Source organism: Numenius arquata, chromosome 14 (genome assembly GCF_964106895.1).
Source record: "Numenius arquata chromosome 14, bNumArq3.hap1.1, whole genome shotgun sequence".
Lineage (NCBI taxonomy): Eukaryota > Metazoa > Chordata > Aves > Charadriiformes > Scolopacidae > Numenius > Numenius arquata.
In genome coordinates this window covers 4,339,060-4,355,996 of record NC_133589.1, presented here as the reverse complement: position 1 = coordinate 4,355,996, position 16,937 = coordinate 4,339,060, and the positions used below count along the sequence as shown (strand labels likewise).

General features: G+C 45.6%; 1 protein-coding gene across 1 annotated transcript in view; it reads left to right on the top strand.

Annotated features, from left to right (window-relative positions):
- RNF216 (ring finger protein 216) overlaps window positions 1–16,937 on the top strand; it is an 81,944-nt gene that overhangs the window by 17,573 nt on the left and 47,434 nt on the right. The window contains exons 4-13 of the mRNA XM_074158329.1: window positions 738–1,589; window positions 3,429–3,505; window positions 7,189–7,291; window positions 8,175–8,339; window positions 9,340–9,454; window positions 9,734–9,873; window positions 10,849–10,899; window positions 11,890–12,027; window positions 13,053–13,201; window positions 13,660–13,738. Coding sequence (XP_074014430.1) covers window positions 738–1,589; window positions 3,429–3,505; window positions 7,189–7,291; window positions 8,175–8,339; window positions 9,340–9,454; window positions 9,734–9,873; window positions 10,849–10,899; window positions 11,890–12,027; window positions 13,053–13,201; window positions 13,660–13,738 — 1,869 coding nt within the window. The remainder of the gene's footprint in view (window positions 1–737; window positions 1,590–3,428; window positions 3,506–7,188; window positions 7,292–8,174; window positions 8,340–9,339; window positions 9,455–9,733; window positions 9,874–10,848; window positions 10,900–11,889; window positions 12,028–13,052; window positions 13,202–13,659; window positions 13,739–16,937) is intronic.

Genomic DNA, 16,937 nt, shown 5'->3' with positions numbered 1-16,937 from the left:
ACGCACTTTGTGTGCTTTATATTCCTCTGGGCTGTTTGTGTTCTTGTTGGGCTGTTGCAGGCACTTTTGTTTTTGCAGTTTTACGAAACCAACCCACCTGATAAATTTCTTTCCATTGGCACAGAGGAGGGCCAAAGGCTTTAGCTTACTCTGATTAAGTGTCTAATTTCATATCTAAATTATATTAAGGCTATATTCCATTTTTCTCTTAGAGTAACCAGAGGCATTGAGAAAATGGGTTGTGAAGCTGGCCCTTCTGTTTCTTAGTTGAGAACAGTTGCAGAGAATTTTCAGATCCTGTTGGCATGTAGCAGTCCTAACCTGCCAGGGGCAAGAACAAGGCCAAAGATTAACATTTTTGAGCTTTGGTTCCTGCTGCCTGTTTAAATAAGCTGGTGAGAATGCAAATATGCCATCAGTTAGTTCCTCCTTCCCAGAGTATTTTACTGGGAAGGAAGTGGGGACTGGGGTCAGCCCAGGCAATTATTGCAGTCTGAAAGTCCTGTGCACACCCAGTTGTGCCAAATGTTCTCTTAGCACCAGGGAATGGACTGAGGCTGGAGTTCAGTCAAACAAAGGTATGGGGGTTGCAGTTTTAAGCCATATTAAGCATCATGCTAAGCAGACTTTTCATCTGTTTTCATCACAAATTTGATTAGATGCAAAAGATCATCTGGGGCAAGGATTCTGACGTGCAGACAAGAACTCCTACTTACTCTTGTCTGTCTTCTTTTTAGACCCCAAAGTATCAGCAGCTTCTGCGTCCCAATGTCATCAGACCTGCTGCTCAATGGCAGGGTGCTAACACTGTGGGAGAAGGAGGATCTAAAAGTGCTGTTGGGCCTTTGAGGAGCATATATCTGCAAGATGAGAACTCAGCTCTGCTGTGCCAGGGAGACCGGTATAATCACATGGTAGAGAGCAGTGCTGGACCAAGCAGGGATGAGAACATGAACTTTGCCTTGCCTGGACCCTCTGAGCTTAATGGCCCCAGGTTTGAACTTACAAGTAACCAGGAGCCTGGCCCAAGTTTGCTTCCAGCAATAAAGACAAGTCCACAGCCTGTTGTTACCAGAGAAATTATTAGTCTGGAGAATGCAGACCTTCCACCGCAACAGGAAGAAAAGGTGGAAGCCCAGGGACAGCAAGGAAAGGACGTGGAGCCAGAGCAAAACCTTGGAGGAACAGCTGCTGCAAGTACCACAGACCAGGAGGTCCATGAGAAGAGTCAGCTGGATCACCCATACTTCCAGCCATTGGAAGGAGAGCCCCATGCTGTAGTCAACGGTTGTGCTCCTCAGCAAGGGCAGCCTGAAGCAGATTCAGGATCTCTGAGGGCACGTGGAGAGGAGGCTCCTGGGCCGGCCTTCCCCCGACCTGAACCCCAGCAGGATGGGATTCCAGGTCCTGCTTCGCCCCAACCGGCTCATCCACCAGAAGAAGCGGGTCAACAGGCAGCAATAGACAATGAACAGCCAGGTCCAGCGTTCCCTGCGCAAGTCTCTCAGGAACTCGGCTGTAGTAATGTGCCGGAACAAGGAGCTGCTGGGCAGGACCAAGACCTCACTGTGCTGCTCATCAGAGAGACAGTAAGTATTCCCAGGCCTTGTCTGACTTCAGCCTGCATCTTATTTTCAGACGGGTTTTTCAAGGTGCGGGGTGTTTCACATGCTCAAAGAACAGCCTTATTGACTTCAGCTGCAAATCCTCCTCATTTGGGCTGAGAATCGGCACCAGGAGAGGAGCATGCAATGAACTGTCTTGGAAAACCTGGGTTTGAAAGAATTAACCCCAGCACTATGACAGAATTGGTGAGAAGATACAGATCTTGAGGACTCTGCTTTGGGATGAGCTCTTGGCCAGAGAGATTTAGCAGAACTGATTGCAAGGTCTCAAGGGTACAGTGAGGTGAAATAACGTGGGTCTGTTCCCTTAAAGGCTCCTGCCCTCTCAGTTCTGCCAGCTTTGATTTTGTCTGGCTGATTCCTAACCCGACTCTGTGGAGCTGGTTTAGATGCAGAGCTAAACCAGCAAAACTGAGCCACTAAACACTAGCAAAGGGCTAGAGGGTGGGGTAGAGAAGGCTTAGAGACACGTGGCTGAGAGCTGTGGCTGCTTTCGGCTGGCTCTCCTAAAGCACTTTGATCCATGGCCACGTTAAGGCCACCGTAGCTGTCAGGGGTGACGCGGTGTGGATTTCCAGCCAGTAGCACTTGAGAATCACTGGATAAGCAGCGTGAAGACTCGTGTATGTTGACTCCACACACTCCTTCCTGATTCTGCGTGTGAAGCTTAGCATGAGGGACACTCAGTACAAGAACTGAGCCACCAAGAAGAGTTCTCTTTAGCCTTTGGTATATTCAGCAGCTTGGGCAACATGTTCTTGTTTTTTTTTTAAAAAAAAAAAAAAAAAACAAAACCAAACAACCAACCACCCAGAAACCAAAACCAACAACCAAAGCAAAAAAAATGTAGGGGTGCTTCACAAGTCTGATGTTTTCCCCTCCAGTGCGCACACTCCTCCCCTTGATTGCTAGGGAGGAAAGGTCTCTTGATGCATTATGGAATACTTTTTTGCAAACAAGCGTGTCTTACTGCATGTGTATCTTACACCACCACCCCTCCAAGTATTCCCTCCACATCCCATATCTGAGTCTCTTTGGGAAAACTGAGGTTGAGGAAAATATTCTTTAAGTAGCAGTCCAACAAAATTCAGTTCTTTCCAAGTAAGGCCTTGTGGATCAGTGACGTGCTTTGAGACGGGCAAGTAGATACTCTTCCATTGCCACTGCTTGACAACTCAGACCAGTTGAGTCTTGCAAAGCAAAATACTGTGTGGTGCAATCGATTGCAAATACCTGTTCAGAAACCCAGTGAAGGAGAGCAGCAAAGGGTGCTCTTTGCTACGTGGCTAAGGCTGGGAGAGCTTTCCCAGAGGTGCCAGTAAAGGTTTGTTGTCTGTTCTGATCTCGCTGCTGGTGTGTCTGGGTGCTTTGGGTGGGTATACGCTTTGTTGGTTTTTTTTTTTTCCTTTTGCTTTGGAATGTTGTATTTCAGCACGCAACCTGGAACTCCTTAATCTTCTGTCTGACGGTAAATATTAGCTTTGCTTGTGTTGTAGATCGTACCCATGTGCCTCTCCTCTTTCCAGCCAGCCTGAAGCACTTGTTAGGCAGCTGCTCATGGCCATTCACATGGCTACCCGTGCTCCTCTTGTGAGAAAGAGCTGTTAGCAATCACCCTGTGAAGCAAAGGAAAGCCAGCAGCTCGCAGTGTCCAGGCTGGATGGATATAAATGGTCTCTTGAAACCCATTTTGGCCCTTGTCTCGGCATAATTACCTATAAATCTCTGTCTTTGGTGCTGTTGCTGGGTTGTGCTACGCAGCTCCTCTAATACCTACGTAACCTTTAGCTTTTCCTACTGTAGGAAGCAAGGTTCCCAGATGTGAAGAAAGAATATATTGAAGAGCTAATCAGCATCAAGAACTGCAATGACTTAAACGTGTAAGTACAGAGCTAAGAGCCAGGGTGTATCACACAACAGTCTGGCTGCAGTCACCTTTCCATGTCCTCACCTGCTAATGAAGCCGTTCTAGAGTACGTCTAGGCTGAGAGTCAGCACTGCATTGACAGTCCCAAAGAGCAGGGAATTCTTTTTTTTCCTTCTAATAGATCTTTTTCTTAAATCCTCTCTAATTCTGACGTTGGGCTGTAGCTTCTCTGCTTTTAAGATCATGTGCTTATTTTAAGATATTACATATAATTTCCTCTTAACTATTACTAGCGTTCTTAAAAAGGGTGACTGTCAGGATTAAGGTGTTGAGATGGCTTCTGTAAAACAGAGTACGAAGGTGGGTTGGTGAGTTTTGAGTTGGAGAAAATACTTTCCTGCCTCTGCGTTTCACTGGCTTTTGGCTTGTTCCAGGTAAAGCTTAACACTGTTTTGGAGTCTGTTATTTAATGTCATGATGTTGTCTTTTATCCTTTTTACTTAATCAAGTAGCAGTGGTGCTGTTTGAGTTCTCTCACATCATTTTTTGCAGATAGAATAGATCAAACACATTTAAGGCCTGGTAGGATTGATTCTGGCTGTCTGTTGATGGACTGATTTTGATCAAACTGAGCAGAAATGTGAGCTGAGAAGGGAAGTAAAAGGAGTGGAAAATCAGCATGAGGACTGGTGCTTTCCCAGTTGTGTTAGCAGCTCGAGAATACCTTAGTGTTCATTGTGCTTGGTATCTCTGAGCGTCATGTTAGAATCAATAGTTTAAAAAAAAAGTAATTAACCTTATTGGTAAGTTGCATCATCTCCCTACCCTTTTGGGCAAAGCTTGGGCAGCTGAAGAGCAAAGGATTGCGTGTGTTGGCACCATGGACACAGAGGGGAGAGTGGCTTGAAGTAAATCACTTGTGACTTGTGTCTGATGGTAGGTGGCCCCTCTCTCTGCAGCTGTCACCCCTATCCCAAAACGTTGAAACTGGTTATTATGGGATACAAGAATGAAGAATAGGTGTTGGTTGCCAGAGTATTCACTCCCATCTTGTATGAATCCAATGCCCTTTCCAGTTAACTAGGGCACTAATTAAGCAGCATTCAAGTGTGTGAAGCTTAGAATTAGTTACTGGACCATAAATAAGCTAACTGGCAAGGAATCCAGGATGATCCCATCCGTTGGGCATAGATTTCCTATTCTGCTGCCTTTGCTTGTGTTGTGAAGTCATGTCTCCAAAGTAGGGCTTCTTAGGTAGAAACTCATCAAGCTGCAACTTCTTTCTTGTCTTTCCAAAGTGCTTTCCCTGCAGCGATGCTGTGGGCAGTGTGGGAGCAGCTTTCAGGTGCCCGCACCCTGTACTTGGTGCACCCCGGCGTGGATGGTTGCGTTGGGAGTGTAGAAGACCAGCAGGGCCATTCCGTGGGGCCATCAGGCAGTGAAGTTAGGCATCTGCCTGCGGGACCCTCTCGCAGATTGTGTGGAAAAAAAACTCGTTATTGTGTCCTGCGGGGATTTAGCGAAGCCTGATAGAATTAAATCCCACTATTGGCTTCTATCGGTCTTAATGTGTTCCTTCCCTTTTTGCTCCCGAAATCTCTTCTCTCCTTTTGTGTGGCACAGACCCAGTGAGATGAAAAGGTGCTTACAGGCTTCCCCCTAGGCCATCTACAGTGTCTGCTCAGCGGTGCGTTACCCACTTACTGGATGATAAAGATTTCTTCTCCATATTTTTATTCCTTTAACCAAACTATCTTTTGAGTTGTCACCGCGTCTTTTATTTGAGAACAAATGGGTCAAAGCACTGGTCAGCCTCGCTGGCAGGGTCTCTTTGATCTCCATGGTGTGTCAAGCTGAATCAGGCTTGAAATATAATAAATAAGGGTGGCTGGGTTTGGGCAGGGATGAGGCTTTTAACTGGCTCTGTGTCCTGTGGTGCAGATATTAATGAACAGTGCTGCGAGTGTGCATGCTTTGCGCGCTGGGACCCACTTAACTAATTGTCAGACATGGAAGGTTAATATCGCTGGAAATCCCGAGCATTGGAATGGCAGCACACAGAATGGTTCAGATGTAGCTGAAACCCTTGCGTTTGAGTTGCAGTGATTTGAGCTCCTTGAAGCTTCTGTTTAGTTGGATTAAAACAGTTATCTTTTACAAAAAAAGGACCCGGGGGGGGGGGGGGGTGGGGGGGGCAGGGAGCTATTAAATGCTCAGTGCCGAGATATTTTGTTGTTTTCTGAAATGATGGTCTTAAAACTTTCAGCTGATGTGAAAGATAAGATGTAGGAGCTCCTCTTAGCAGGGTATCATCTATTCAGCTTTTGTGTGCAGAAGCATTCACACTCAGTCAAAAGCTTCTGGCTCAATATGTCAATACCTGATTAAACAAAAAGAAATGCCTCTGCTTTGAATGTGAAAGCAGGGCTAAAGTAATCATGCCTTGATAGTGGGTTAATGCTTCGAGCCAGTTCAGATTTCTTAATTAGGGACTGATTTCTGACATCAGGAATGTAAATTAGCTGCAATTATGTCTTTGCTGCAACCTAGCACCTTCTCATTCAAAAAGTTTTACAAATGTTAATTGCTTGTCCTAGCTCTTTTCAGAAGGATGTTATTCTACAGCTGGGGAAACTGAGGAACAGCTTATGTTTCCTTGGCACAGCTGGTTAGTGACGGTTCAGAATGGGCTGTGAAAGTTCGTTTCAGACAGAGCCTACAGCCAGCTTCCCCTTCAAAAGGGCTTCTGAACTATTTGCAGACCTCCAGCAATAGGGTACGCTGAAACTTCCTGCTTTTGGCTTTTCTAAGCCAAAATACTTGGTTAAACTAAATTTACCTGCCAAAGTTACGATTGTTTGTGATAGGACCTCAGGTATGCTGCTTTTTCAGGCTAGAATGCATTTTTTTAAGCAATTTTCAGTGATTATTTTCTAAATGCTGTTCTCACTAGACCAGTTTCTAGTGTGAATTGAACAACGCTAGTGTGACTTCAAGCTTTATTCCAATGAAACCCGTATTCAGAGTACACATTGTGTGTAAACACAGTTTAAACCCGTTTCTGTCTCTGCTCTAATGTGGAAGTAGATCAAGACTGGAGGATTTAGTTCAAATTTGAATCTGTCATCTTCTGTCGAGGAAGACAGCAACCTTTCACAGGTTCTGTAGGGGTTTGTATGCTGCTTTTTCCAGAGATGCATTTGAATTAGCTGCAGTAGATGGCACCTAGGTTTTGATTAATGCTGGGACTGTTCTTTCTTGTGTGGCCTTCATAATGTTAATTCCAGAGTAGCGGGAAGTTAGTCCATCCTGACTCTTAGTTGTACAGGATTTGACGTCTGCTCAAAGGGGTTTTACCCATGGCGTGAGCGGGGAAGTAGGGCTGATCCTTCACCCAAGGCATGGAGAGGTGTCGGTTGCTTAGTAGTTCACCCACACAAGCTTCACTTATGTAAATGTAATCGTTGAAAGACAGATCTATTTGCTTTTCCTTCTGCAGTCATGAAGCCGATCATTCTTTCCTTAATTCTCAGTCATTGACTTTCCATTTGCTTTAGACCAAGGCCTCTCTTGGTTCTTACAGGGCAAGCTGTGACTTGCCTGCCCAGCCTTGTAATTACAGGATACTAAAAACTGGACAACTGAGGAATGAACCTGAGCTCCCGAACCCTGAACTAACTATAGTTATCTTTGCAGACTTTGTAACTTTCTTCTGGAAAATCCAGATTACCCAAAGAAGAAAGGCAGAGTGGTTTTAAACCCCAGCAGCAGCCTGCTTGCCAGCCAAGACGAGACAAAGGCAAGTGAGAGTATCCTCATCTACAGCATGTCTCCCACCCAGTCTGTTCGGCCTGAGCGGGTCTTGGGATGTCTGGTTCTACTAATGTGTGGTTTTTTGAGTGCCTGGTTGAGCCATACCCGGGCCTCTGGGTGCGTTTAAGATGGTGTTAAATAGCAATAGTTAGTTGCTTGCAGGTGACTCGTTGTTTTGCTGTTGTGTAGCTGTACCCTGTCTGCTCCTTTGCCTTCAGCGAGACCCTCTGCCCTGCCTCCCTGCCAGCTACCGCGTCTGCAGTGTTTGTTTTGATCACTGATACAAGAATTACTTGGTCATTCTGTCACATGAAGTAGACTTGGCCCTCAGGTCTCTCTTGTGTGGCCTTTAGGCATGGCCTTTCAGCCTCTTAGCTGCAAATCTCCCTACAGCTTTTTGATTTTATTTATTTGTTTTTTAAATCCACTTGACAAAAAATTCTCTCTGAGCCGTTTTGAGTACGTTGTGTGCAGCCTGTGAGAGAGAAATGTTGAATACTTCTTTCTGCACTTGGAAGCATTTCTCAACCTCAAGCCAATAAAGTTGTTTGCCCTTTATTGTAACCTAAACGTATGCTTTCCTCACTGTCCCGTACAGCCACACAAAACGGCTTTGAACTACCTGGCCTGGGTCCTGCAGAGCTGGGAGCGGAGCTGCAGCGTGGTGCCACTCAGGGCAGGTTACCCACAGCAGTGTGTACACCAGTGGGCTCGGAGCTGATGGTTGGATGGGTGCTCAGAACTGGGTGCTGTGTAACCTGAACTTTGGGTGGCCTTGCAGAAGGTCCTGATCACCGAAAGAGTGGTTCGGGGTGTTCTTGTGTGTTCCTCATAGCAACCTTTTTATATCTTTCACCTTTCCTCCACAGGTGCCTAAAGTGGACTACTTTGACTTTTCCAAACTTGCCCCACTTGACCAGCGGTGCTTTATTCAGGCGGCGGATCTCCTCATGGCAGACTTCAAAATGCTGAGCAGCCAAGACATTAAGTGGGCGCTCCATGAACTCAAGGGACACTATGCAATCACGCGAAAGGTTCTCCACTTCAAGTCTGTTTCCTTTCCTAGGGCTATCTCCTGTGTCTGTGGAGAGCAGTGCGATGTGTTTTGCCTTACTGTACCATCTGCTAGTGTGTGGTTATGGGGTTTTTTTTTTAATAATCTTCCTTTCCTTTTAAGAAGTATTAATCCATTTAGTAGAGACTTGCAAAATTTATTGGCCAGGCAGAATGCTGCAGGAAGTTTTTACTTTTCTCTAATAGGAGAAGTGGGGAAACGCTGGCTGGTTGATGGTAGGTGATGCATTAAACTGAGATGTGTTCCTCTACGTCGCCGCTGAAGTGCGGTATAATTGCCAATAAAGCCTAGACATTTAGCTAAATCTTAAACATTTAACTGCTGCTATTAGTTAACTGACTGCGTGTAATTGAAAATAGCCCGAGTCTTACTGTCCTGTTTCTTCTTATTATGAATTGTGGAATGAGCCCTATATTCCTCGTAAAAGAGCTTCACACTAATGGAGCTGCAAAGACACTTGTTTTAGGTATCAACAAACTGAATGTAAATGTGGCTTCAAGCTTTTGATTTGGATCTACTCCTCCAATATGCTTCTCTTGCTTGAGCTTCTTTCTCTACTATTCCAGGACTTAAGTAAAACAAAACCTCTTTGTCTCTTCAGTTGCTTGATTGAGTACTGAGTATTTGAGCTTCTTTTTTCCTTTTTTTTTAAAAATGAGAACCCAACAACAACAAAAAAGCCCAAACTAGCTCTGTCGCATCAGAGCGGACACCAGGTGTATTAGAGTTAATAGCTGAGGTGCTGTAAAGCGTGTTCAACTATTTTTGTTTTTATGGGATGACTGCTTTATAAGTACATAAAGGTGAGCAAAAGGAAGAGGGCCTCTGTTATGGGGTGTTTGGCTTTCCAATTTTGGATCAGTCTTATGCACGTGTTTGTACTGTGCTTTGATTTGAAGTATGTGCTTCTGCTTTCTTCCAGGGACAGACAGGATTTAAGTCTGTGTGTTGTTTTCTAGGCCTTTTCAGACGCTATCAAAAAATGGCAGGAGCTGTCTCACGAAACCAGTGGGAAACGAAAAAGGAGGAAAGAAATGAATCAGTATTCATATATAGACTTCAAATTTGAGCAAGGTAAATACCAAGCTGTATTTGTGCTCTCTGCATCGTTATTGTAAGCAGAACTGGCTTGCAGCAGAAAGTGTGGTTCTTAAAAAGGGATACGGTCCCAAAGCAGCTGTTTCTGTCACTGCCCAGTATCGAATTTGGAGACATTGCCCATTAGTACCTCTGCTTGGTACAGGTTTGAGATGCTGAAGTTCTGCAGCTGGTGGTGGTGTGTGGAGGAAGAAAGATTTAAGCTTTGCTCTGGCTGCTCTGTCCCATTTCATTGTGCCTTTAACTCTGCTTTAGGGGATGTGAAAATAGAGAAGCGCATGTTCTTCCTGGAGAATAAGAGGCGGCACTGGAGGTCCTATGACAAGCACTCTCTTCTCCCACCGGTGCTACTGGAGCAAGAGTTCTATGAGCAGAAAGTTAAAGAGATGGCAGAGGTGAGTGGTAGGAGCTGCTTAGACCTTATGGTGCAAATGACTTCGGCTGGGGCATAAACATGGAAATCTGCCTCTTAAAGTATGTTGAACAAAATGTTGAATAACTGACTACCTTTTGCCCCTTTACTCCCTGTTTAACATGAATGACTCCTCCCAAGTAACTTGTTTTTGGAGGAAAATACCAAGCACAGAGTTTAATATTTACTTAAATATATAGCTGCTACTTTTGCTGATGAAAACCTTCCATATATCTGCTAATGTTAATGTATAGTCCGTGATACAACACCATTCTGGACTTTTTTTTCTCCAAAGTAGTTAAAAGCTCTACTACTTTCCTCTAATTGTTAGCAGCCTTCTCTGCTGCTTTAGGGCTTGTAATTGCAGCTCAGTGTTGGTGGCTGATAATTACCGTGCCCAAGGCAGTGTGTCCACTCTCTCTGCCTTCCACAAGTTGGCAGTCCCATGTCTCCAGAACGTCATGTCCTATGCTGAGAACAGTGTGTTTCAAAGCAGAATCGTGAAACACCCGCTGGTGCATTGTCTTTCCCTCCTAGTCTGGGGGAAGACTGAATTCACAGCTCTGCACCTACAGGCCTTTCTAAAGTAACTTCTTTAAGATCCTCTTCTCTTAGGCAGGTGGATGGTGTCTCCTTTTAAACACAAAGCTAATGTTCCTTGGGGCTGTCTCTGGAGGGGCCCATTGGGTGAGATCATCTCTGCCCATGGAAACCCGAACCAGCAGCTCTCCATCATACAGCATTCGGTTCTTTGTTCCTGCTGCCTTTGCTTCTCCCATCTGTTTTAGCTGAATCATAAATAGCTTAATGGATTGGAAGGATGGGCTGAGCGATGCTGTAAGCAGGCAGTGTGCCTTCTATGGTGGTTTGTAAGTCTTGAGATAATGTAAAAGAGTGTAGAGGGTAGAAAATTGCTTTATCTATTCTGTAACTACAGATGCACGTGTCTCTCTTGCAGCACGCAGACTTTCTCCTCGCTCTGCAGATGAATGAGGAGCAGTATCAGAAGGTCAGTATCTGTAATGTGGTTCCTTGAGTTCAGCTTATGTGTAGACACTGTTTTGTACTTCTCTGAAGCTGCATTTGCGCTGTGCTGCTTTTGCTGAGCTGGCACCACCTGCAGAGCCTGTGTTGGCTGCCTTTTGGAAAAGGTAGACGAGAGCCGAGTCCAGCAAGACAGTATTGATGTGTGTAATGATCTGTAGTAATTCAGTCAGCTGCTGCTTGTATCTTTACGGGCCAGAACAAACATTGCAGTAGAATAGCACCAGGTTTGCTCTTGCTCCCACCATTATGGCTGTTTAAAACAGATTTGCTGGTGTTGGAGCTCTGCCAGCGGAAAGGCCTTCCTCATTTGCAGAAAGGACTCTTTAAAAACCTGAAAATCGGGTCTCTTTCCCTTTAAACAAAGAGAGGAAAGTTAGAGATCAGCGCAGCAGCTGTGAATTACTGTTTCATTCTCAATGCCCGTTTCTCTTCAAACTTTGGAGAAGATGTTGGACCTCTGAAGGTGTGGGCGTACTTACCCTTCAAAGTGGCAAGTTCCTCCACCGCTGCAGTGAAGAGGCTGAGACCAGGTCTCTCCAGGCAGATGGGTAAATGTTCCTTTAGAGGGCAACAAACAGATCTGAAGTTTGGTTTTCCTATGGGTATGGTGTCTACTCTCTGCTGCTTCCGTGCGATTGCAGCTTCACAAACCCAAGATGCTTCTCTGCCTGTGAGCTAGGAATTATTAAAACACCATATGTTCTGTTGCTCTTTTGGAACCTGTTGAGCAGGACATGTAGATATTAAGTTACTTAAAACTGGGTTTTTGGCTGTGCTTATTGAGTTTTGACCACCAAATGGGATATCTAATGGAACGGTGTATCTTCTGCTCATTTTTTTGCTCATGAACATGCTGGTATTGTTTATGGCTTGCGGTTGTATGTGTCTGTTGCAATAGTTATTGATGTTTTGATGATGATGATGGTGCTAACACCTCTGTTTACGGCTGCAGGATGGTCAGATGATAGAGTGCTGCTGCTGTTACGGGGAGTTTGCGTTTGAAGAGCTCACTCAGTGTGCGGATGGTCACTTGTTCTGCAAGGAGTGCCTAATTAAATACGCTGAGGAGGCAGTTTTTGGCTCTGGGAAGGTAAGAATTTCCTAACTGGGAAATTTTTCCATCTGGGAAATTTCCTGAGGGGAAAATGGGTGAACTGCTATTGAGAGATCACGTTGCTGTTTGCGTAGTGTTGTTGCTTAAATCAGATGTAACTGCATTTCCCAGGAAATATTTGAATGGAATTGTGCCCTGAAATCCAAATCCAACAAGTCAGTCTCACCTTCAGGTGAAGCCAACAACTTCCCAATGGGATCTTTGCTGATTAGGATTTCGGTTTTTCTGACCTCCATCTTCTGTGCTCTATGCTTAGCAACTTGGATTATTAGGAGAACTTTCTACAGCATTCATAATAATAATAACAACTCCTAACACTAGTCTGGTTTTTATTTTTTATTTAATAAACTAATGGTATCTGCACAGTCTCTTGGCCAGTCTCCTCCTAGCCAAGAGTGTTTGTCCTTCATAATATCACTGTGATCCCAACTTAATTTGTGGGTTGGTTCCTCTATGATACTACTAACCTTCTTAGTCTCCAATTTAGCTAGCAATTATCCTGGTGCTTAACTTAGCTATAAACAAGTTATTAACCTGCTCTGAGGTGCGCGTGCTCCTTTGCCTCTAGATATGATGATCAAACTGCGGGATGCTTTTGTACTCTGGCATCTCTAGTTCATGTAAACATACAAACTGTATTTTATATGACTTTATTGACAAGAATGCAACGTGCTGTGTGTGAGCAGAGTGCTAGCTCTCAGCAGCGACCATGCAGTAATAACGGGCCCTTCTGTGGTCACAGCGGCCTCGGAGTGAGTGAACTGTGATCCCAGCTGTCAACAGCATCTCCATGTCCAGTGTTTGTTTGAGGCCTGATCGGTTTGATGAACTACTCCTTGTTCTTTCCACAGCAAACTTATTCTCTGGCAGTCGCCCTCTGACCTAAGCTCTATTGTCTCTAAGCAGGGCTCTGCACCGGTTTATTTGGAATTGTTCTGGCTACAGAGTCTCGCTTTTTGCTCATATCGTACTGAACCTGAGCTCTCTCCTTCCAACCCTAGTCAGAGCTCAGCTGCATGGAAGGCAGTTGCACGTGTTCATTCCCCACCAGCGAGCTGGAGAAGGTGCTTCCAGAGAACATCCTCTGTAAATACTATGAGCGGAAAGCTGAGGAGGAGGTGGCTGCTGCCTGCGCAGATGAGCTTGTCAGGTAAGTGTCCAGCAGAGGATGCAAACTACACTTACTGTTGTAGAAAACTGTTCCCTGAAACCCTAAAAGTGTGCTGACTATGAGATAAGCAGCGTTCAAAGAGCTGTATTATAAATTCAGGCTTCTGCCTTCCCAGGTCTGTTTTTATTCAGGTTGGTTTGCCTTTGACTAGGAGCAGATTAAAATTCAATAGACTTGTCTCCCCCAAGACTTGCTTGCCAGCCTCTGTGCTGATCCTCTAAATTACATGGTCAAAAGCAGTGCTGAGCATATAATATTTTGATTGCAAACAGGGAAGTGATCGAAGAAATATGAGCAAAAAGGCAGTAGTCAGCACATCCTGGCGGCAGACGTTTGGTTGGCAGCCTCATTAGCTACCACAGCTATTTGACTAAATCCGTTTTCAGCAAAGATATGTTTGGCCCTCTGCATTAATGGCATCTTATTTTGGGCTGCAGGTGTCCGTTCTGTAACTTCCCAGCTCTACTGGACAACGATGTGAAGCGGTTCAGCTGCCCTAATCCCCGCTGCAGAAAGGTAATTGGGGGATTCTTGCCATTTGGTCTCTTCTGGAGTGTGTTGGGCAGGAGAGCTGGGAGGACATTTCACACTTCCTAGGAGCAGGCGAATGAATTTATCTAATGTGGCTGCATGGGGCAGCAGTCAAAGTATTTGCTGGATCCTGCTGATGTTCTATAAAATTGTGTGGCTGGACAGAGGAATTTCAGGGCACTATTGATAAAGACAACAGTATTCCTTTCTTTCCTTGGAAGATGTTGGCTAAAAAAAGGCTTCTGATGTCTTAGGTTGCTGTCTTGCATATACAGAAATATTTTAGGTGAGGAGGGAGCTGGGTGGGTGTTTAAAAGGCATAAAACCAAATTGTAATCCTTTATCTAATGGAACTTCTGGAGAGTGAGGTGAAACAACCTTACATGCTATTCTTAAGAGAATTAGTATCTGTGTTATTTTATGCTGTGGCCTGAATATAGATGCAGTTGGAAGTGACAAAAAACTTGTTTGAAGAGCTCGCTAAAATGTGTCCATTCAAAGGGCAGAAGATCTTCGTGCTTCTCTCAAAGTTCGCTAGTAGCCGTAACGGGAGAATCATCAGGCCCAGTGAGGGGACGGAGTGGGGAGAACTCGCTGCTGCTGTTTCTGCGCCATCTGTTCTGGGGAAAAATAGAAGCGTAGAAATGTTTCCTAGTCTCCCAAATGTATGCGGAACCCGCTTTCCACCCTGGTGCTAGGCAGCCAAGGCCAGTACGGATGGTATCAGTGCTTAGCACTGAAGCTACGAGGCGTCTTGTGTAACTTTAGCCACAACAATGAATTCTCGTGCAATATTCAGGGAACTGCCTGTCCCCCAGCAGAGATTTCTGCTAATCACTGAAATTCCTATTGAGTTGCGTTAACCTTATGCTTGAGGCTGCCAGAGCTTTGGGTTTGTGTATTGATGTGATACCGTTGTTTGCCTGTACTGAGAAAATAATAGGAAGTAATATTCTGTTGTCTGGGAAAACTAAAGTTGCCAGCAGTGAACTCTGCATTCTGTAGTGAAAATTGAACTTACTGGGAGGGGAAAGCTCTTTCTGAAAAATGCACAATTCCATTTTAGATCTCTAATCTCCAGATACGTTTTGCAAACATCTGCCTCTAGCATTTGGGAAAGAAATGGGATTCTGCTGGATCATCCAAGTGTCAGGAGCGAGGAGGTTTGCTAGTCGCTAGGTGGCAATGTTGATTCATGTTTAAATAAAACTTTTTTTTTTTTTTTTTTTTTGCAAAAACCGAGTTGTTTTCAAAATGTACATATGTCAGCACCACAGAACGAAATTCAGGCTTGGGGAACGTGAACGCTTCACTGTGCAAAATGAATTGAAATCACTTTTTTCCCTAAAACGTCTAACACGGAACAGTAACTGTGGCGAGAGGGGTCACTGCTGAAATGTTCCTTTCCTTCTGGTTTGCTGTTTCATTTCCTTCCTAGTGTACTGCCTGCCCCCCCCTTCCCTGGGGTTGCAGCATTCCAGTGGGCTGGATTTCTGGTTTCCTGGACAGCTTGTGTTGATTCATTAGCTGAAAAATCTGCTGAGTAGCTTTGTGCTCTTCTTAGAAGTCTCAAACGACTTCAGGATTTGAAGTGGAGGGTGAGGAATTTGGATAGCAGGATGTGGTGAGGTCTCACAGCATCAGCTGCAAGTGGTTCTTCATATTCCCGCTATCTTGTCTTTCTCCAGAATGAAGAATTTCGGTTAATACTCCTGCTTGCAGGAAACTGTTGCCCTTAGGGAGGAAAGGGCTAATCTTAGGGAACTCTACAGAGGTTGGAGAGGATGCATTGGCTTTGCTAGCAGTGCCTCTGGCAGCCTCGGTGGTGGTGATGACTGAGGCTGGAAGCAGTCTCTCTCTGCTTGGAAGGACGGTGCTCTCACAGCTGAACCTAAAGCAAGGGGAAGTGTGGAAAGGGAAAGGTCAAAACGTGGCTCTCCTGAAACCTCAAGGCTCGTCAAGGGTGGGGAGAGGAGGACCAGATGGTGGTCCTGTTGTGTTTCTGTGCTCCATCACCTGGATCCTTTGTCTTGCTTTGAGAGTTCATGTTGATACTCTCAGGCTTTCCTTTAAAACTTGCGGAGAGGTTGATTCATACTTGGGCTGGCTATGGATGTATCATAAAGGAAGTGATGGGAACCAGCTGGAAGCCTTCATTTTGGCTGTATATATGTATGTTGGGCTCAATAATAAGAGCAGCTCTAGGCGTACCCAGCTCACTGCTTATGCATCTAACCTGTAGTTCCACTCATTTGCACCTTGCAGGGATGAAAATGTGGCTAATTGTAACCTCAGCAACGTGCAGAGCTGCCGGTCGCCTGCTGTGGCTGGAGGGCTGCATGGAGAGCATGCAGATGAGCCCGCGCCATCTGCCAGGGCCACTGCGGCTCCAGCTGTGTGGCGTGAAGTTTGGCTCCTAGTTAGGTGGCCAGGGCTTGAATCTTAATATTGCGAGCTGCAGGGTGGAGGAGAAGCTTAATTAGCCAAGGAGAAACGTTGCCCAAACGACCCTATGGCCGCGTTCTGTGCGTGTGCACCCTGACCTGGTGCTGGGGAGAGGTGGCTTTTCATCAGACCTGTTTTTGCTCTCTAACAGGTCACTGACCATCCGTGGAGCCAGGTTTCCAGGTGACAGGGGGATTTGCCAGCCCTCTCGGTCCAACCTCCCATCTTCTCTTGCGCAGGGATCCCTGTGTGGAAGGGGTGCTCAAATTCCTCCTTTCTAATGATGCACGTTTCTCCTCCCTGTGCCCTGACCCAGCAAACCAAAGCTGGCGATTCTGGTAAAACTGGGAAAGGCACATGTTGCTTGTGCAGCACTGGGAAGTGAGCGTGCACTTTTGCACGTTGGGGGAAGCCCCGTTTCCCACCAGAAAAGGAAGTCCATCCTTTCTGCTTGGCCTCCCTCCTCCCAGGACCTCGTATTGTTGGTGAAGACAAGGCTTTTTGTTCCCGGGCTGCTCTCCCCGGTGGCGGGTGGGGGGGGGGGACGAGATGGTCTCCCCTCTTTGCAGTCTCAGCACAAAGCACTGCAGGGCTTTCAGCCAGCAAGGGATGGGGAGGTGAAAGCTGCCGTTTCCATGGAAATGATGCATGCACGGAGCAGCGCTGTCCCTCTGGTGCCGGAGAGCTTGAAACCCTCAACACTCATTTCACAGCCGGGCCACGTTGCATTTCCAAGACT